Genomic DNA, 21,668 nt, shown 5'->3' with positions numbered 1-21,668 from the left:
CTAACCACGCCCTCCTGCTCAATTTTTTTTTATATCTAAAACTATTCTAAAAATAAAGTCTACTAATTTAATAGAAAGAGAGAATAAATAAAATGAAACAACAAACAGAACAGAGATGAGAGGAGAGGTAGTCAAACTAATGAATGTAAATTACTTCAGTTTGCTATTGAAGAGAAGGATAAATATGGTGGGATGGTGGTGGTTGGAAGGAGTTCTGGAATCTATTGAGGTTTTTTCTCATGTTATCATGTTTTTTCTAAGACGGGAGACAGAAAAAATAAAGTTGAAGATAGTGGCGTAACCATTTTATTGAATGAGCTGGCTTTGATTAGTTCCATACAAACAGGAAGCATATAATATTCTTCTCCTACTCCCGCCCTTCAAACTCACATGGCGCATATCTCTCTCCCAAGGCTTTTTAAAATCACTTTCGTCTATTCACCTTGTCTCATTTTCAGATATTAAACAACTAGTCTAATCTAAATCAACACTTTCATCTAGCCTGCAGTCAAACCTTACCCCTTCTCCCAGCTCAAACTAGGTCTGCTAGCCTTTCGACAAGCCAAGGGAAACAGGAGCATGATAAGTCCTTCCACCTTGTTCTTTTACTTCTCTTTCCCAACTCATATTATAGTTTCTGACTCCTCCATCTCTGGGGCTAGAAATGGGGAAGAGTTAAGGAATTAAGAGTTACGAGTTAAGATGAGACCCAGGCATCAGTTTCTGTACGCCCGCAAAATGCCAGGAGATACAGGTCAAGTAGTCTCAAGGATTCTCTTGCCGTACTCCAGTTGGGACACAACACTGGGAAGGCCGATACATTTTTGCTTTTCAGTGAGGGAGGTGGGTAGGGGAGTGGTGAAATGTTATTTTCTCCTGTAGAATCCACTCCTGTCTTCTATAAATGGTTCTCTGAGAATCCCCCTCACTTGGTTTGAGGTCAGGGAAAATCATTCTCCTTCGCCCACCATGGGGAGGGGAAGATCAGGAAAGCATATAGCGCTCCAGTAGCTCTATTCAGAAGAAATCCTCTCTCTGAACCCAGATCAATCTCTAGCCACTTCTTATATAGAGACAACAGGTGGGTGAGAGTTGGATTTGTTTTGACCATCCCTTTGCGAGTCTTGCTTTCATAAATCTATTATCTCCTTATTAGAATGTAGAGGTCCTCATCATTTATTGTACTCAACTGAGACAATAGAAAAAAACATCATTTAACATTCTGTCACATAGGAAAGAGAAAGAATATTTGATGTAGTGAGGTACCTAAGAATGCAGGCACAATGCATTTTCTGGACATAAGAGAGAAAAGAATACTTACTGTTGTCACCTAAATGAACTTGTGGTACCTTGTAGCCAGTATCTGAATTTTATCGCATTCAAAAGACAGCTTGGTCTGACATCTTGCATTGAAAAGAAATCTAAATCTTTGCTCAAAGAAGTTTCAAATGAGGAAAAGATAATGATAAATAGCAAAATTTTATCAAAATCATTTTTACCCATCCATAGTGCCAGAATTTTAGTGGCAACTACTCAAACATCTCCCTTAATATCCTACTCTTCTCTCCATCAATTCTGTTCTTCCAAGAGTAGCACCCTACCTTTTCTAAATCTAGTAAAATTTAGTCTTTTCACTTCTCCAGTTGTTCACTCAGACACTATCCCAGGCAGCTAAACAAAAGTCCTGATAACTGAGCAAGTTATATACAGAAATACTTTTAGAAGGTGAGAGAGGGGTAAGTGGATAAAGAAGAGCTATAAATGCCAAGACATTAATAGTTTTGTCCCTGACATCTTGATAAATATAATCTAATTGTGTTTTTTTCTTTTTCTGGTTTAGCCAAGACTGTTGAAACTAAGCCACCACGTGTAAGGTTCACTCAAGATGAAACCACTTCAGCTGAAAGAGATAAAACTAGTTTTCCTGATGTTTCAACAAATCAACTACAAACCCAAATCAATATCCAAAATCTCTTTCTTGATGATTTTGTACAAAAAACAGTGACTACTATTTCAACACCCAAACTCTCTTCTAAGAAAGCCTATTGGCACCGTGCAAAGACTGCTATCAGTTCTATAATTTTTCCAAGTTCTCATTCAGTTTCACCTCAAGTTTTGGGGAAAGAAACAAGCCAAATGGAAATTACAAGAAAATCCAGAAGAAAATCATCAAAAATAGAACGTATTTATGCTGATCGGGTACAAACAGACATTTTGATTCTCTCCCCATCACGCACCAGACCTTCCCCAGTTATCACTCCTAAACCCCTGGAAGTTCAGTCTGAGTATCTACATATACTGAGGAGTAGGACCTATATTTTTAAGCAACCTCTGTTAGATTTAAAAACAGCAGTGCCAAGCCCTCTACCAAGAGTTACACCTCTTAAAGTGGAAGGACAGTCGTCTGAACGTTCACAACAAACTACTGCAATGGTACTAAATGTCACTCCTTTTTCAGGTTCTTTTTCCACGCCAAGGCCACTTTTACCAAGGAAACCTCGAAGACAGTCAGTGATAGGTAAATCCATTCTGAACATAATATATAATAATGGGGTCAAGTAAGGCAAAGAGGAGAGAAGGCATGCAAGCAAATGGTGGCCCCCCACCTTGGTTTTGCAGAATGGGATGGTGGGATCACTTTTTTTTATGGGGAAGATTTGCCCTGAGCTAAAATCTGCTGCCAATCCTCCTCTCTTTGCTTGAGGAAGATTGTCACTGAGCTAACATCCATGCCATTCTTGCTGTATTCTGTGCATGGGATGCCTCCACAGCATGGCTTGATAAGCGATGTGTAGTGCCACACCTGGGATCCAAACCCTCAAACCCCAGGCCGCCGAAACAGAATGCATGAATTTAACCACTATGCCACTGGGCCAGCCCCCTGGGATCACTTTTTACCTCTACCTTTAATACATGGGCCAGAATGCAGTAACAGAAGTCCTGACCTTGCAGGTCTGCCAAGGTCAAACTGGGTATTTGACCCAGGTGATAGTGGTGGGAAGAGGATAAGGGAGTGCAAAGGATCAGAAAAGCTAATATAAAGGAGCAGTGAGAAGGAACAATTATTCAGAAGGTGATCTAGATGAACTCTAGGAGCAGAATGCCAATGCTGATGGATGCCTTAATGGGCACATTCTCATGGATAATCCCAACTCCTTAAAAGATGAATAATTCTAATGAAATCATAACACCCTCAACATGAAATTTCACAAGTATCCAAAAGTCTCATTTTTTCTTTTTTCTAGAAACTCTTGCAACAGAATCTGAAAATGTAGAAAGTGTCTCACAGCAAAAACCACCAAGCCCAACTGAAGGTAAATGCTAAATTTGCATCATTCTTTTAAAAATTGTATATTAGATTCTCTCTCTCTAAAAGTATTCAGGATTCTGTGTGAATGTGTATATGTGTGTGATTCACACGTGTCTCACCTCATTTTCAGTTCCTTAAGCCATTTACTCAGCAACTATTTTTTGAATATTGACTATGAACCAAACTTTGTACTGATATTGGGAACATGAAAGGTGGAGTATTCTTAAGATGGGTGGGGCAGATAGACATGCAATAATGAGAGTTAACTACTTGCCTTCTGCCAGGCACTGTTCTAAGTGCTTTCACCTTAGTTACCTAGCAGAAACAGTGAAAAGTCATCTTTAAAGAAAGATTACATCATCCTAGACCTCACATTACTTCTATAAACAATTTCACAAATACAATGAGTAGTAAACCATTCACAATTACCAGGCACACTAAGAGAAAGACAAAATGAATGAAAACTACTGGAAACATTAAGCAATTTGAAACATACCCACAGGAGTTCCAGGTATGACAATTATCAGATACAGATTTTAAAATAACCTCATCACTTCTGGTTCTGTCCAAGATTGAGCAGCTTGTATAGGACAAACCCTCCCACCAAAATCAACTATTAAAGCTGCCCAAAATATATAAAATAGCTATTGAAGTTACTGGAGAGTAACCATTGCAGGCATGACTTGAATGGCTACGATCCTTGAAAAAAGGGAAGTTTATGAGTTTGCTCTACATTTACCTGAGGCTTTGCCTCAGGGCATTTGTGGTGCTGGAGAATAAGCACAACTAGAAAGTCGTAGTAGTACTGGATTGAGGAGATAGCAGTCAGACTTCAGAGCTGCCAATTTAGCTATGCCTCAAGGGGCAAAATCTCAAAGAGGAGAGAAGTGAATCCAAATATCTGCATACAAACTCCCTTAAGGGTATCGGGCTGATTTCTAAGCTGGGCATGTGCAGGACAATAAGAAACACAGCAGGTAACATCAGCTAATGCTAAGGAACTGAGCATAGATTTTTCACAGTTGTACAGGAAATGGTTATCGGAGTTCAAGCTTTGCCAAAGTGGAGGAGCCTTTGTGAACACACCTGGGCTTTCAGGTGAAGACTCAGAGGACCTATACCTTAGGAATAAGGATGATGTTCTATGAGAAAAGGCAAAACAAAAATAGATGATCCCTGATAAAGCTCAAAATCAATCGTTGATAAATCAAAGTGATATTTCCTTCCTCATCAAAGAAAACCAACATTTGTTAGAGAGGGATAGTATTATCCAGACCCTTTAAAATTTTCATTTACAATGTCCAGTGGTAAATTAAAAAAAATCACAAGGCATCCTAAAAACAGGATAAAATGTCTGAAAACCGGTAGAAAGAGACAAAAGAAACAGACCCATAGATTCAGATATTGGAGTTTTCAAATAAGGATTTTAAAATAACTATGATTGCTATGTCCAAAAAAATAAAGAAAAATGGAGTTGGCCCAGTGGTGTAGTGGTTAAGTTCATGTGCTCCACTTCAGTGGCCCAGGGTTTGCCACTTCAGATCCCGGGTGCAGAGCTACGCACTGCTTGTCAAGCCATGCCATGGCAGGCATCCTGCATATAAAGTGGAGGAAGATGGGCACAGATGTTAAAAAAAAAAAAAAAGAAAAAGTTGCAGAATTTTACCAGACAACTGGAATTTTTGTTTTTAAAAACGAGTCAAATAAAATTCTAGAACAGAAAAAAATATCCATCACCTCACATAGTTACATTTTTTTCTTATGATGAGAACTTTTAAGATTTGCTCTCTTAGTAGCTTTCAAATATACAATATAGTATTGTTAACTATAGCAACCTTAGGAGTTTCTGAGCCCATTATCCTCCCAGTAGTTCTGTATCACTGTCTGTGACATAAATTAACTTTTGGGTCTCCTCCATATCATAAGTCTAAACAAGTCATGCTGCCATTTCTGATGTCTTGAGTTTATTCCAGTCTGGTGGTTTCCTCTTTGAAAAGTTTCAGGTGAGTTGGGTGAACAGATCTTTCAGAGATCTATCAGGGGATTTCTAACCACCTCCTCACCTCTATCTCCCTGTTTTCCACTCAAAAACCATCTGCCTGGGCTTAAACCATGAGGGTGGGTGAGCTGGAAGCAGGCCACAGACTTATGTCTTAACTCACTCTCATTTCCTTCTTGCTCCATTCTCTCTCCCAAGACAAGGAATCTCTATATCATGTTATACACCATCATTTATTCTGTGCTTAACTTTCACATCTATTGATCTGAAATGGGTGCACAGGGCCTATTTTAGAAATTAAAAAGTGAACATTGTTTTCTTTGCTCTAGGATGCATTATTTCCTTTCACTGCATAAGAATTACTGAGACTGTAAAATATGTTGCTTCAAGTAATGCAGCAAGAATGGCTGGGAATGTAAAATATATTTCATAAAATTTCAAAATATTTTCCTGCTGCTCTTAGATGTGTACTTGGATAGGCCATTTTGATGGAAGGTGAAACCCACAAGGGTCATGATAAAGTAAAGTTAGATGGTCTCTGTTTGGCTCACTCCTGAGTTGTTTGGGTTTTTGCCCTTTCTTGTGTGAAGTCTTCAAACTAAGGGAAGAATTGAATTACAAGCGGCGTTTGAAACATGTATCAAGGTGATATTAGGGAAAAAAGTGAGAGTGCTCCTGAGGAGGTGATCTCTATCTAAGTGATGTTTATATGATGTCCTTCACTAGTTTTGTGAAGCAAGAAGTTGTTTATGTAATTCATAGTAAAATTTTAAAAAAATGTTTTTACATATAGTACAAGAAAACTGAGATTTATGGAATCTAAATAATGCAGGTAGAAATCTATGAGCATATGGTTTTCTTTGTGAACGATAATTGTGCTATCTAATATTCTTTTTAAAAAAACAATTTGGCAAACAGACCAGCTGAGAGTGGATGGGTGAAGGTTGTGGGGAATCTCTTCTAGAAGATGTGTGCAGCCAACCTGTTTATGATGACTCATTGTTACCTAACATAAATACCTTTTAGCTTTCACTCTAAGTGATAATACATGTAACTTTCATGTTTTATTTTATTTATGTTGGTCCCATTAAACCTCAAAAATCAGAGGGATATGTTGTATATGGTGAAGCCTTTAAGACTATTGTGGCAACACAATATGAAACATTAACAGCCGTGACCAACCTGGCCATATCAAACTGTCAAATGTTTGGAAGAAATGCACTTAATCTTAAGGTATGCTAGATCTTTTTAATGGCAATTTCCTGTTGTATTATCAATTATTTTTGCTTTAGGTTTCCTAACTCAGGTTAGTTTCCATAGTACTGAAGGAATCTTTCCTGTTGCAATAGAGATTTCCCTGGAACATATTCAAATTGCATCTCTAAACCTATCTGTCCTAGTTTGCCTTCATTCCAGTTTTTAAAAATACTCAGATCCAAAGCAGGCATGGTGCTTTTTTCACCTAGCATGATAATAAAAGTGGGAGTCAGAGTTATAACATTTTTAAGTTATCAGCAATCTCTGGCTCTTGTGCCAAATTCAGCAATAGGCTAGCTTTTTACTGAATACAAGCCCAGTATGATGAATAAGAATGATAATAGCTACCATTTATTAAGCACCCACTATATGCAAAGCAAATGTTAACCTTAAAACTTACGATCCAGGAAAGTAGGTAGTATAATTTTCATTTTACAGCTGAGAGCACTGAAAACCAATGAAAGTAACTTGCGCAAGATCACACAGCAAGCAAGTTGCAGAGCTTGGGTTTGAACCCAAGACTCTTTCCCCTCAAGATCTATGCTCTTTTATTGTAAATAAGTTCAAACTCATAGAAAAATTACAAAAATAGGAAAAGCTGAAGGGAGCAGCTTTTTTCCTTTTGGAAAAAATGAGCCTAATTTCTTTTGGAAATTAAGGCATTCAAAACTGCCTGTGTATTCTGGGGAATTTAGAAAGTCATTTGCCTGCCCAGGGCAGGACACATCCTTGGAAAAAACCCCAGAAGACCCTAAGCTTTCACCTCTGGCTGATCTCTAGGTGCAACATATTCAGGAAGTGAAGGCTAAGGCAGAGTTTTTAAATGGCCTGGGTAATCTTTGAAGGGGTGCCCTTGCATAGAGGCGATCTGAAAAGACTCAGAAAGGTTTTGTTCTCTCTCTCTCTCTCCCTCCCTCTTTGCCTCCCTCTCCTCTCTCCTATCTCTCTCTCTCTGCTAGTATATGTGGAAATCTCTGTCAGAACACTAATTAATCACAAACTAAAGGAGCAGAGATTTCAAAGTCAACACATGAAAAAGAATACAGACCTAACAAAAATAGTTTAGAAAAGTTACTAAACAAACCAACAGCTACAGCCCACAGCAAGCAACAAAAACAAACTTTAAAAAGGCAGAGGAATCTGATTTTTAGACTTACCACATTATTGTATTCAAAGTGTCCAGTTTTCAACAAAAGATTATTGAACATGCAAAGAAACAAGAAATATGACTCGTTCACAGAAGAAATTAAGAGAAATTGTCTCTGAGGAAGCACAAACATTGGACTTACTAGAAAAATACTTTAAATTAACTATCTTAAATATGCTCAAATACCTAAAGAAAATCATGGAAAAAGAGCGAAAGAAAACCGGTAAAATGATGTGTGAATAGAGATTATCAATAAAGAGATAGAAATTACAAAAAGGAACCAAAAAGAAATTCTGGAGCTGAAAAATACAACAACTGTAATGAAAAAGTTACTGGAAGTTTTCAATAGTAGATTTAAATAGGTAGAAGAATGAATCAGAGAACTGGAAGATAGGTCAATTGAAATTATCAAGTATGGTGAACAGAAGGAAAAAAATGAAGAAAAATGAACAGAGCCTAAGGGACCCATGAGACACCATCAAGCATACTAATGTACAGTTAATGAAAGTCCCAGAAAAAGAGAGAAAAAGGCAGAAAGAATATTTGAAAAAATAATGGCCAAAACCCTCCCAAATTTGACCAAAGGCACAAATCTATATATCCAAGAAGCTCAATAAACTGCAAGAAGGATAAAAACAAAGAGATCCATACTGAGACACATTGTAATTAAATTGTCAAAAGCCAGAGAGACTCTTAAAAGCAGCAATAGAGGAGTGATTTATCATATATAAGGGATCTTCAAACTTAATAAACAATTTGTCACCAGAAACCATGGAAGCCAGAAAAGAATGGGGTGACATTTTTAAAGTGATAAAAGAAAAGCAATCTCTCAATCAAAAGTTCTATATCCAGCAAAACTATCCTTCAAAAACAAGTAGGAAATTAAGACGTTCCCAGATAAACAAAAGCTGAGTGAGTCTGTTATTAGTACACTTGCCCTATATGAAATGCTAAAGACAGTCCTTCAGGCTACAATGAAAAGACATTAGACAGCAAACTAAAAGCCTTAAGAAGGAATAAATGACTCTGGCAAAAGTAATTATGTAGGTAAATATAAAAGCCAGTATTATTCTATTTTTGGTGCATAACACTTTTTATTTCCTATATTATTTAAAAGGCAAATGAATAACGCAATTTATAAATTATACATCTATATTTTAAATTATAAAAATAATTCCATTTACAATGCCATCCAATAGAAGAAAATAGACAAAATATATGAACAGATGGTTCACTGAAACAGAGATACAAATGACCTTTGTAAATATGAAAAGATGGTCAACCTCACTCAAAATAAGAGCAAAGCAATTTAAAACTACATAGAGATAAAATTTCTCTCTTAAGAGATTGGGAAAAGTTTGGCAGCGTATCTTATTGGTGAGATTGTATTATTGTTAGGAAGAAACAGAATGGTGCATTCCTATGGAGAGAATTTAGGGTATTTATCAAATTTACATATGTTTACCCTTTCACCTAGCCATCCCCGTTTATGCTGGCAAAGTGTGAAATGGTATGTGCATAGACCACTTATTGCAGCATTATTTGTAATTACAAAAAACTGAAAGCAACGCGAATGGTCATCAGCAGGGAACTGGTTGAATAACTACGGTATTTCTACACAAAAGAGAGAGCTTTAAGAGAGAAAAATATTTAAAAAATGAGAAAGAACTTGATATACTGCTCTGAAGTGTTTTTCATGATATATTGTTGAGTTAAAAAGGCAAAGTACAGCACACTGTTTATGATAGGCAACATTTTGTTTAACAAAAGGACAGAGAATACTTTTAATAAGAAAAAGTGGCAGGAGAAAGCAAAAATGTTAAAAATATGTGTATATAGATGGGGAGGAAATTGTGTGGATACAACAGAGATAAAAACTAAGCTTCTTTGAATGATCTTCATTTTATAGTTTTGACTGTGCAACTATATAAGATTTTATTAATTAAAAATGAAATTAAACCAAAAATAAAAACAAAACAAATCCTCCTCTAAAAATTAAATATATCTATATTAATATATAGATATATAGGTGTATATGTGTGTGTGTGCTAAATGAAACAAATAAACCTACCTATGATAAAAGTGGAAAAATAACCACATAAACAAGAATTATATCAAGTGACTATGAAACACAACATTTTGACCATAGTTTCTTAGTGAGGACATATTCTAAGGACAAAAATTCAAATGTTAGTATTAACTACTCCTAGTGAAACTGCCATTGTTATTTTGAGACTATTATATTTCTTGTGGGAGGTGTATGTGCTAACACAACAAAGGAAAACTTCAGTGAATATAAGATAGGTAATTAAAAATTATCCAAACTATAACATGAAGGGAAGAAAGAATTCAAAAAGAGCCACAAAAAACCCAGAGCATCCAAGAACAGTAAAACAATATCAAATCCATATGATTGGGATGACATGCATACAATTACGTACCATACTTATAAATGGAATCATAGAAGGAGAAGAGAGAGATTGGGATAGAACAAACATTTGAAGAAATAATGGCTAAGAATTTTCCAATATTGATCAAAGACAGTAACCCACAAATCCAAGAACCTTAGAGAAGGCCAAACAAGATAAACACAAAGCAAGCTGCCACTAGGCATATAATATTTGAATTGCAGAAAACCAAAGGCAAAACATTTCCATAAGCAGCTAGAGTAGAAAGATTTACACCAAGGAATAATAATACAAATTACGGCAGACTTCTTGTCAGAAAAAATGGAAGCCAGAAGACAGTGGAGTAACATTGCTAAAGTGCTAAAAGAAAAAAACCTCAAACCAGAATTCCATAGCCAGCAAAAGTATCCCTCAAAAATGAATATGCAATAAGACATTTTCAGACAAAAAAAAAAATCTGAGCATTCCTCTCCAGTAGATCTCTTCTACAAGAAATGTTAAAAGTAAGCTTGAAGAGTAAGGGAAATGATATCAGATAGAAACCTGGTTATTTAGGAAAGAACAAATAGCACTGTAAATAGTACGTAAATGGTGAATACATTAGTAAATCTCATTAAATACATTAGTAAATACATTTAAATCTCTTTAAAAGACTACCGATTATTTAAAATAAATATATTAACAATATATTATGGAAATTATAGCCAATATAAAAATAAAATATTTAGCAACAGGAGTACAAAGGGTTGAGAGGGGCTAAATGTGTGTTTCTATTGTAAACTTCTTACTTTATTCGTGAAGTAGTAGAGTATTTTCTGAAGATTGGTTGTAAGTTAAGCTGTGTATTTTGATCTTTAAAGAAACTACTTTTAAAAAGTACTAAGAAGAGTAACTAAAAAATCATTAAGAGAAATAAAATGTAATCTTAAAAAATATTCTGTTCACAATAAAAAAGGCAAGAAAAGAATAGAGGAACAAAGAATAGATGGGACAAATAGAAAAGCAAGCACCAAAATGGCAAACTTAAGGGGCTGGCCCAGTGGTGCAGTGGTTAAGTTCATGCACTCAGCTTTGGTGGCCTGGGGTTCACCGGTTCAGATCCCAGGCATGGACCTATGCACTGCCTATCAAGCCATGCTGTGGCAGGTGTTCCACATATAAAGTAGAGGAAGATGGGCACACATGTTTGCTCAGGGCCAATCTTCCTCAGCAAAGAGAGGAGGATTGGCAGCAGATGTTGGCTCAGGGCTAATCTTCCTCAAAAGAAAAAAAAGGTAAACAAATCTAATAATTAATTAATATATTAATAATTATATTAAATATAGATGGGCTAAACACTCCAATAAAAATACAGATCGTCAGACTGCATAACAAAATATGACTCAATTATATGATGTTTACAAGAAATATACTTTAAATATAAAGACATTGATGGGTAAAAGTAAACGGTGGCAAATGATAATACTTGGCACTATAAAGCTATTATGGCTATATTATCAAAGTGAAAGATAACACTAAAGACAAGAGTGTTACCAAATAGAGACAGTTGAAAATGTTTACAGGATCAGTTCATCAAGAAGACATGACAATCTAAATGTGGATGGATGTGATTAGAATGCTTCAAAATTCATAAAACAAAAAGTAAGAAATAGACCAATTCACAATATAACTGGAGATTAGAGACTTTAACATTCTTGCTCAAGAATTCATACAAGTAGTCAAAAACAATTTGGAAAAAAATATAGAAGACCAGAAATAATTGCATCAACCAACTTGACCCAGTTAATATTTATGGAACTGTACACACAATAACTGCAGAATATACATGGTTTTTAGGTACACATAGAACAATCTCAAGACAGAGTGTACGTTGGGCCATAAAACATCTTGGTGAATTTCAAAAGACTGAAATAATAGAGTTTGTTATCTGACCACAACGGAATTAAAAGAAAAGTCAAAAACAGTAGGATACCTAGAAAAGCACTAAATATTTGGAAATTAAACAAAACACTAAAAAAAATAGGTCAAAAAAGAGAACACAAAAGAAATTAGAAATATTTCAAACTGGTTGCAGACCCAACAAACCAGAATTTGTAAGAAACAGCTGAAGGAATCTTTAAAGGGAAATGGATAGGTTTAAATGCATATATTAGAAAAGAAGAAAGGTATAAAAATCAGTGACCCATGCTTCCATCTTAAGAAAGGGGGCAAAAAGGGCAAATTAAAGCCCTAGTAAGTAGGGAAATGGCAATAAGAGTGAAAATCGATGAACTAGGAAATGGACAAACAACATAAAAAAGTCAACAAAGTCAAAACTTGGTTCTTTAAAAAGATTAAGAAAAATGCTACATCCACAATATGATTGATTGAGGAAGAGAAAAAGAAAACTCTAAATACCAAATTCAAAATAAAAAAGGGACACCACTGCATTTTCTATAGACATTAAGATAGAAAATAGTGAAATATTGAGAAAGACATTTTCCTGATAAATGCAACAACTTGGACAAAATGGAAAAATTCTTTGAAAAATGCTACTTGCTGAAACAGACATAACAAGAAACAGAACATCATAATAGTCTTGTATCTGTAAAAAATCCAACTGAAATTTTAGTTAAGAGCTTTCACACAAGAAAAGCTCCAGGCACATAAAACTTCACTGGTCATTCTATCAAATACTTACAGAAGAAATAATACCAGTTTACACTAACTCCTTCAGACGGTAGAGGGGGAAGAACACGTGCTAACTCGTTTTATGACGCCTGTATAACTCTCATACCAAAGCCGGACAAGGATATTACAAGACAGTAAAATTATAGATCAATTGGTTGTTAGTGCTGTGGAATCAGTTTCAGTTCCTAGTGACCCTGTGTACAGCAGAGCAGAACCCTGCCGGGTCTTTTTGTGCAACCCTCTCAACTTCTGGCGCTATATCAGACAATGCTCCACTGCTATTCAAAGGTTTTTCATAATTTTAATGTGTCTTAACGTGGAAGCTCCACTGAAATTTGTCCACCATGGGTGACACTGCTGGTATTTGAAATATCAGTGGCAAAAGCTTTCAGCATCACAGCAACATGCAGCCACCACAGTATGACAACTGACGAGCAGGTGGTTCCCTGATCAGGAAATGAACCCGAGCCTGAGTAGTGGTTAGAATGCTGAATCTTAACCACTTGACCATCGGTGATGGCCATAGGCTGATATTTTTCATAAATATAAGTACAAAAATCCTCAACAAAATATTAGCAAATCAAATCCAGCAATATCAAAAGTTTAAAAAGGACAATGTATCATGACCAAGTGAAGCTTTCCCAAACAATTCAAAGTTGTTTGAATATTTGAAAATCAATGTTTATCCTCAACAATATCATCTCAATAGATGCAAAAACTTGACAAAATTCAACACCCATTTAAGATTAAACAAACAAATTTCTAAGTAAAATAGGGTTAAAAGAAACATTTCATAATCAAATAAAGGGTGTCTATGAAAAATCTGCTACCAACATCATACGTGATCAACAAAGATTGACTACTTTCTCCCCTAAGATTGGCAGCAAGGCAAGAAAAATTTTCCCTTCTCTTTTGTTCTCATTGTAATGAAGGTTCTAGCCGCTTAAATAAGGTAAGGAAGAGAAAGGCATAAGGATTGGAAAGGAGGAAGTAAAACTGTCTTCATTAGGAGCCAGCATGATCGTGTATGTAGATAATCTTAAGGAATCTCCAAAAGAAATCCTACTAATAGGTAAATTTAGCATAGCTGTTGGAAACAAAGTCAATATTAAAAAAACTGACACAGAAGAGTCATCAGGGACAAAGTCATAGGAGCCATCTAGAATTTTGCCTTTCGCATAAAGTAAAAAAAAAAAACAAACAAACAACAACAAAACCAGGACAGAAGACATCAACAGATCCTTCACAAAGGATGACATACTAACAGCCAATCAGAACATGAAAATGTTCTCAACGTCATTGTTCATCACGGATGATGAATTAAAGCCGCAGTGAGATACCACAGCACACTCGCTAGAATGACTAAAATGGAAAACTCTCACATTCCCTTATTCGTTTTTTCAAAGAACCAACTTTTTGATTTGCTGATTCTTTCCCCTCTATATTTTTTATTTTATCAATTTTTGGTCTTATCTTTATTATTGATATCTTTCTACTTTTGAAGGGGTTCATTTGCTGTTCTTTTTCAAACTTCTTTCTATGAATATAGGCATCACTAGTTTTCAGCATTTCCTTTTCTTATTTATTATTTGAGGTTACAATTTTTTCCTGTCGTCATGACTTTGTATTTCCCAAGGTTTGATATGTCAAATTTTTTAATATTTTAATTTTGAACTGCAAGAAAAGTACAAAGAAAACCTGCAGACGTCATGCATCATCACCCTCGAATACATTTGTGCATATTCCCTGCAAACAAGGACGCTCTCCTACGTCGCCACAGAGCAGCCTCAAAATCAAGAAATTAATATTGATCCATTACTCTATCCAACCAAGGGACCTGATTCGAATTTTGCCAATTTACCCAATAATGTTCTTTATAACAAAAGGATCCTGCCCAGGTGGCATGCTGTATATAGTTTTAGTTTCTGTCAAGCTGATATGTTTCCAGCTTTCTTTGATTTTCATGATCTTAGAAACTTTTGAAAATTACAGGCAGGTATTTTGTAAAACATGCACTAGTCTGAGTTTGTCTTATATTTTCTCATGATTAGATATAGGTCGTTCACCTTTGGCATTGATATCTCAGAAGGTTTTTCTCATTTTATCTTACCACATGGTGCATAATTTCAATTTACCCCATTACTAACAGTGTTCATTTTGATTACTTTTTAGGTTGGTATCTTCGGGGTTTCTCCACTGTTACTCTTTTCCCCTTTATATTTAATAAGTATATTATAGTACTTCAAAGTACCTAAACTAATCCTATTTCTCATCACATTTTCAATTATTTATTTAGTAATTTACATCACCATTTTATTTGGTGAGTATAATCTGTTATATCATTATTTATTTTATTCTCAAATTGCCCCAGATTTCATTGGTAAAAGCCCATTAACATTGGTTTCTAGGTCCTTTTGAGATAACCCCATCATTCTTCCAGGCTTATCCTGTACTCTCCCTGCCCCAGCCCTGGAATCTGTCATTTTTCCAAGGACCTCTGGTTATTTTTAGTGGGGAAGCCAAGATCTAGGCACTAGGTGTGCTCATTGATATTACGGTATTATAAACTCTTTCACTGGGCAAAACTGAGTAATAGGTATGTGCACAAGTACACACACTCACACTGAAAACTGTGAATTCATATCAGTGCATCCAATTCTAATCTACTTGTACAAGAGTCATTCTCATTTTCTCCCTTGTTAAATTTGTAACTCCCTTCCCCACCAAGGAGGAATTTGGCTTCCATTATCCTTCTCATATTTACTTATTCAACCAATACTCTATATGCAATCAACCTTGCTTCTTTTGCTGTCATCCCCTCACCCATGTGCACTCCCTCCTTTCCTTGCTTGGGATCTGAGGCACTCTCCTATATTGACACCCTGTTCACATTACTTGGGTTCTGTCACCCTACACTGTAAAGTTCTCATGTATAGATGTCTGCCCTGCCCCACTCAGGCTATGATGGACTATGTTAGTCCGATCCTGCCCTGCCCACATAGATGTCTTTTGTTTTGGGTGATTTTAAGATTTCCTCTTTGTCTTTGATTTTAAGCAGTTTTACTATGTTGTGCCTAGGTGTAGTTTTATAGTATGTATCTTCCTGTCATTCATAGCACTTTTTGAATCTACGGCTTTATATCTCTCATCAGTTCTGGTAAATTTTTGTTAGTATCTCTTCAAATATTGCTCTTGCCTCATTCTCCCTGTTGTCTTATTGGAATCTGGTTATATGTATCTTAGATCTTTGCAACCTGTGCCATATATCTCTTATTCTCTTTCCTGTATTTTCCATTCCTTTTACTTTCTGTGCTTTATTCTGAGGATTTTCTTCTTACCTAAATTCTAGTTCAATTATTCTCTTTTCAGCTCTCTGAAATCTGCTGTCACAGCCTTTACCAAGTCCTTAATTTTAGTTATTTCATCTTATAATCTAAATTTTTTATTTAAATATTTTTTTAAAAATTTTGCTTTAAATTCTTTCTCTTACAATTTAGTTTCTTGAGCCTATTAGTTGAGGGGTTTTTTTTTTTTTTTTTTTTAACCTGTCTGATACATACAATGTGTGGATTTTCCATGGGCCGGTTTCTATGGTCTATCGTTTCTCTTGATTTTTGTCCAATCATTTTCTTTTTGCATGTCTTTTTATTTTTTATTGCATGATATATGTGGTGTAGAGATAGTTTGAGGCCCTGGATGATGTTAGCTTCTTCCAGAGAATTTTTATTGTTGCTTCTGGCAGGCAGAGAGGTGAAGGGACCTTCACCTTAATCCAGTCAGAGAATAAGCTGGTATAGTGCTGGGCTTCAGTCTCTGTAGAGCTTTCCTGTTAACCTTTTGTCCAAGGGCTGTAGGCTTTCGGCCATCTCATACCAAGTTTGAGGCCCCTTCTCCTTGGTAAGCCCTGAATTTCAATTTTCATCTCCGTAGCCCTATGAGAACTCTGGTTATAGTTCTGCTCAGCTTTGACTACAGCTTTGTGGTAGGCAAATGACTTTAGGAGAAAAATAGTGTTGAGTGTTGTGTTCACCACCCTGAGATTCCCTTCTCTCTGGAATTTTGGCTTATTGAGTCCTAGCTACCTTAGTAATTCCCCAAGCCTTTGTTGTGTTGTGTTTGTTTCCCTTTGTGGTTTTAGTGGGAGGGTTGGTTTGAAACAAGGTTGTTGACCATTAGTAGAAGTGAAAAAATCAGATTATCTGGTTTGGAAGCAAATTATTTTAAATCAGAGTTTGACAAGCTTTTTCTGTAAAGGGCTAGATAGTAAAATTTTATACTTTGAGGGCTATGTGCTCTCTGTCACAACTACTCAACACTGTTGTGTAGTGCAAAAGCGGCCATACACAGTACCTAAACTCATGAGCGTGGCTGTGCTCCAAGAAAACTTTATTTAGAAAAGCAGGTGGCAGACTGCAGTTTGCTGATCCCTGCTTTGAACGGGGGAAGAATACAGCTTTTAAAGTGGTAAATGGAGCTAGTCAAGAAAAAAATTTATTTCCACAACCGTTAATGTTATTTTAAAAAATATTTGACTCCAGAGTAGAATCCTGAGCTCTGTGGGGTGATAGAAAAGAAACAAAAGTCGTAATTTCTGATCTGTCTCAGGGGCTTGTTAAAGAAACATATTTTATATGAATAAGAATTTACATGAAACATAGGTACTGATTAAGGTAATACAGACTCAGTGCATAAGCACTTAAAAGTTGTTAGAGCAATATGAGAGATTGAGAAAGGCTCCACATTCTTAGTGCTGTTTAGCTCTTCACATCCTTTCCATGATAACCACAACAAACAGGTTTTAGGGTGCAATGCTAAAAGAGAGATCCAGGGTACCTGGGGTGGGCAGGCCTCGTGGTATATCCACAGTGAAGGTCCCTTGGATTCCATGAGACAATATGATATCCTGGATACTCATTCATCCAGCAAATATTTATTAAGAACCCATTATGTACCTGTGGTAAACTAGGTGTCTCACTATGTATCAGTGTGCAAAACAGAAAAAAATGCCTGTTGCGTGGAGTTTTTATTTTAGTGGGGTGAGACCATACATACCTACAGTTATGCATAGTCTGTCCTGTGGTGATAAGAGCTATGAAGAAAAATAAAGCAGGTGGAGGGGACAGGGAGCCATCTCTGGTGCGCTGGTTTGAGAGGTTGCTATTTGTCGTCAGTTGGTCAGGGAAGGCCTCTCTGGTCGGATGACTATGAGGAGACAGCGGACTATAAGCAGACTGCTGAATGAAGTTAGGAGATAATTCATGGCAATAGATGGGGGAAGAGATTACCAAGCAGGAGGAAATATACAGGCACCAGTTATCTGAGCACACTAAGTGGGATGATTAGAGACTGTGACGGACACATTTCTGCCACATAATTGAGTATGCCACCAATTCTGCAGAGAAGAGAAAAATGTTTAATGACAGGAAGAAAGAACACCTACTTTTGTCTACTACCAGCATATAGATATTTACAAGTATTAGTACTTTCATAAGAGGTCAGTCTTGAAACCAGTACTGTCAATTCCAGGATTCTTTAGCCATGAATCTTTTCATTCTTATATAGCACATGCCATAGCCTAATGCACTGGCAGCAATGCCTCCCTTCTCTACAAGCTGAGCTTTTCTCCTCCACTATTAGAGTTCCTTGGTTCATTCAGTTGATCACTAATGCTTCTATGATCCTTAAGAAACAAATGTCCCAACCCTCCTGGAGCATTAAAGATACTGAGGACACCAGAAATGTCTTAGACAATTTGGGTTACTATGACAAAATACCATAGACTAAGTGGCTCAAACAACAAACATTTATTTCTCATTTCTGGTGGTTGGAAAGTCCAAGATTGAGGTGTCAATGGATCTGGTTCCTAGTGAGAGCTCTCTTGTTCGCAGCTGCCTTCTTGCTGTACCCTCACATGGCAGAGAAAGAGAGCTCTGGTCCCCTCCTGTTCTTAGAAGGCCACTAATCCCATCATGAGTGCTCCATCCTTAAGACCTCTTCTAACCCTAATTACTTCCCAAAGGCCTCACCTTTAAATGCTATGACATTGAGTATTAGGGCTTGAACACATGAGTTTTGGGAGAACAAATATGTAGTCCATAACAAGGCAAAAGTTTTCCTCAATTAGAAATTGGCATATTTGAGCAAGAAATTGTTGATAGAGTTAGATTAACAGAAATAGAAGTAGAAACATTAAAAAAAGGGGGTAAAATAGATAAATAAATATAAAATATACTTAATTCCTTCTATTTCAGCATGTAGTGGACACTTAGTAAATGTTTGCTTGTTATTGAAATAATACCTGTCACACATGTAACACTATACTTATTACATACATACTGAGTAGTGTTTCTATCGTTTACATATTCAAGAAATTATTGTCATGACAAACTAAAATAAATGGATAGAAGATGAGTATAGGCTTATTAGTGTATTGTGTTAAACATTATCACTCAGATTTTTTTTTGTATAAAATACTTTGTGTATTGTTAATAATTAACCTCTTATCTCTTGTCACTTTCATTTAGGGTTTTTTTCTCCTGAATTGTCCAGACTTAAGACCTTTGGCTTTCCAATTGGTATATCTTAACTTATCATTTAATGATATCAGTTCCTTTCCCACAGAAGTGAGTCCATTTTATTATTGTATTTAGTGTAATAATTTCTCATTATGAATAATAATCATAATTTAAAAATAGACACTTAACCTAGAGTTACAATAAAGTAAATATATTTTGGATTGTGTCCCAAAAGGCTTATTCTCAGAAGTACCAAAAGTACAATACATCTTTCTTAGGAAATTCCATGACATAATCTTCAAAGACTGTGTTATAGTCAGGCTCTCAAATATGTTCTCATAATTATACAATGTATAGAAAATGTTTTATTTATTCTTCTAATTTTGAATGAAACCTAAGCCAAACCTTATCCATGTGTTAATCAGAAGCTTTAAAAACAAAGTTTAGTGACCAGGTAATATAATATTATAACAAGTTTTAATTATCGTAGGCGGAAATAGAATATTCTGCTTAATAAAACATAGCAAGGATAATCAGATATTGGATAAGCGAATTCAGTATCATTTTAAATAAATGAGTCATTATAAGTAATTAGGACTGACTATGTTTTCAACGTCTTTAGTCATTGCTTCATTGGTCGCTGAATGATTAGTTGTTTTGTGAATTGAATTCCAGAATATTGACTTTTAGTGAAGTTATTTCTAGCAAATTGATTTGCTTTCTATTTCAAACATATTTTCCATAATTTTGCTATAATATTGTTTTTATTTTCACTAGAAGAGTCACTTTTTATTTTCTAACACATAATACCAGTTTTATTAATTTGACTAGGGCAAATTGACAAGAATTCCAAAGGTATATAGGGATCTTAGTCTTCACTTTAATAATTTTAAACTTTCTTCTAAATAGTCATAGATTAGGCTTCTGTATCTGCCAAAGAATGCTTTAGCCACTAAAAAGGAATGCATAAATATAAGGGGGCTCTTCAGATATAAATTATAAAGTGCTCATTTTTAAAGTGATAGAAATCAATAAAACTTGTCATTAAAGTGCCAATCTGTGTTACATAGTGCTAGATAAAATATTCCAATGAAGATGGTAATATCCAGGTTTGGAAGGGTTGTACTAGGGGTAGGCTAATGATGCCCAGTTATTAGCATAGTGTAAATGCAATGATTAGAAGACCAGAGGCTGGCGTAAATGTGGTAATTGGAATTATTACAAGTTTCACAGAAAATTCAAGATGGTGGGCTCCAGTAGAGGACAGAGTCTACTAAAATAGTTTAGGACAGTAAAAGGTAGAAGCAGAAATGGTAAATAAAAAGGTTAATATAACAAACTCTGTAAGTATATACTTGATCTAATTTCTTTTCTCAACTTCTTTAAAAGATAAAATCATATACAGTAATAGTTCATTAAAATAATGTCTTGTTAGGTCTGTAGCACATATGGATGTAATATGTGTAACAATTATAGTACAGAAAAAAGGAAGAGGGACAACATGTCCATATCTCACTGGAATTAAGTTAGTGTAACTGAAGTAGATTCTGATAAGCTAAGATATATGTTACAGCCACTAAAACAATTACTAAGAAAATAACTCAAGAGCATTAGTGAAAAAAAGTCATTAAAATAATTTAAATGTTTATACTAAAAAATATTCAGTTGATGCAAAAGAAAGCAGTAAGGGAGGAACAAAAAGGACATAAGACATATAGAAAACTATAGGTGAAATGGCCATGTAAATCTAACCATGTCAATAGTAACATTAAATGTAAATACATCAAGCAATCTAATCAAAAGATATGGATTGTCAGACTGGATTTAAAAAAACATGCTTCAATGATAAGCTGTCTACAGAAGATACACTTAAGATTGAAAGATACAAAGAAGTTAAAAGTAAAAGTATGGGAAAAGATATAGCATGCCAGCAGCAACCAAAAGAAAGCTGAAGTGACTATACTAATACAGACAAAATAGATTTTAAAACAAAAAATATTACTAGACGTAAAGAGGGACACTTTTCCATCTATCAGGATATTTAATAATTATAAATATATGTGTACTTAACAATAGAGCCTCAGAATATATCACGCAAAAACTGAAAGAACTGAAGGAAGAAATATCAAATTCAACAATAATAGTTGGACACTTCAACACCCCACTTTCAATAATGCATAGAAAAACTAGCAGAAGGTCAACAGGGAAATATAAAACTTGAACAACACTGTAAACCGAATAGACCTAACAGGCATCTATGGTACCCTCCAACCACTAGCAGCAGAATACATAATTCTCAAATTCATATGGAACATTTTCCAGGATAGACCATATGTTAGGCTACAAAACAAGTCTCAATAAA

General features: G+C 35.4%; 1 protein-coding gene across 1 annotated transcript in view; it reads left to right on the top strand.

Annotated features, from left to right (window-relative positions):
• The first annotated feature begins 2,007 nt into the window (after positions 1–2,007).
• LRRC63 (leucine rich repeat containing 63) overlaps positions 2,008–21,668 on the top strand; it is a 58,936-nt gene continuing 39,275 nt past the window's right edge. The window contains exons 1-5 of the mRNA XM_070520252.1: positions 2,008–2,518; positions 3,246–3,314; positions 4,465–4,482; positions 6,403–6,542; positions 19,316–19,414. Coding sequence (XP_070376353.1) covers positions 2,137–2,518; positions 3,246–3,314; positions 4,465–4,482; positions 6,403–6,542; positions 19,316–19,414 — 708 coding nt within the window. The 5' untranslated portion in view covers positions 2,008–2,136. The remainder of the gene's footprint in view (positions 2,519–3,245; positions 3,315–4,464; positions 4,483–6,402; positions 6,543–19,315; positions 19,415–21,668) is intronic.

Source organism: Equus asinus, chromosome 11, assembly GCF_041296235.1.
Source record: "Equus asinus isolate D_3611 breed Donkey chromosome 11, EquAss-T2T_v2, whole genome shotgun sequence".
NCBI classification, from domain to species: domain Eukaryota; kingdom Metazoa; phylum Chordata; class Mammalia; order Perissodactyla; family Equidae; genus Equus; species Equus asinus.
Note: the sequence above shows the minus strand (reverse complement) of the source record. Positions and strands in the feature narration are given on the sequence as shown.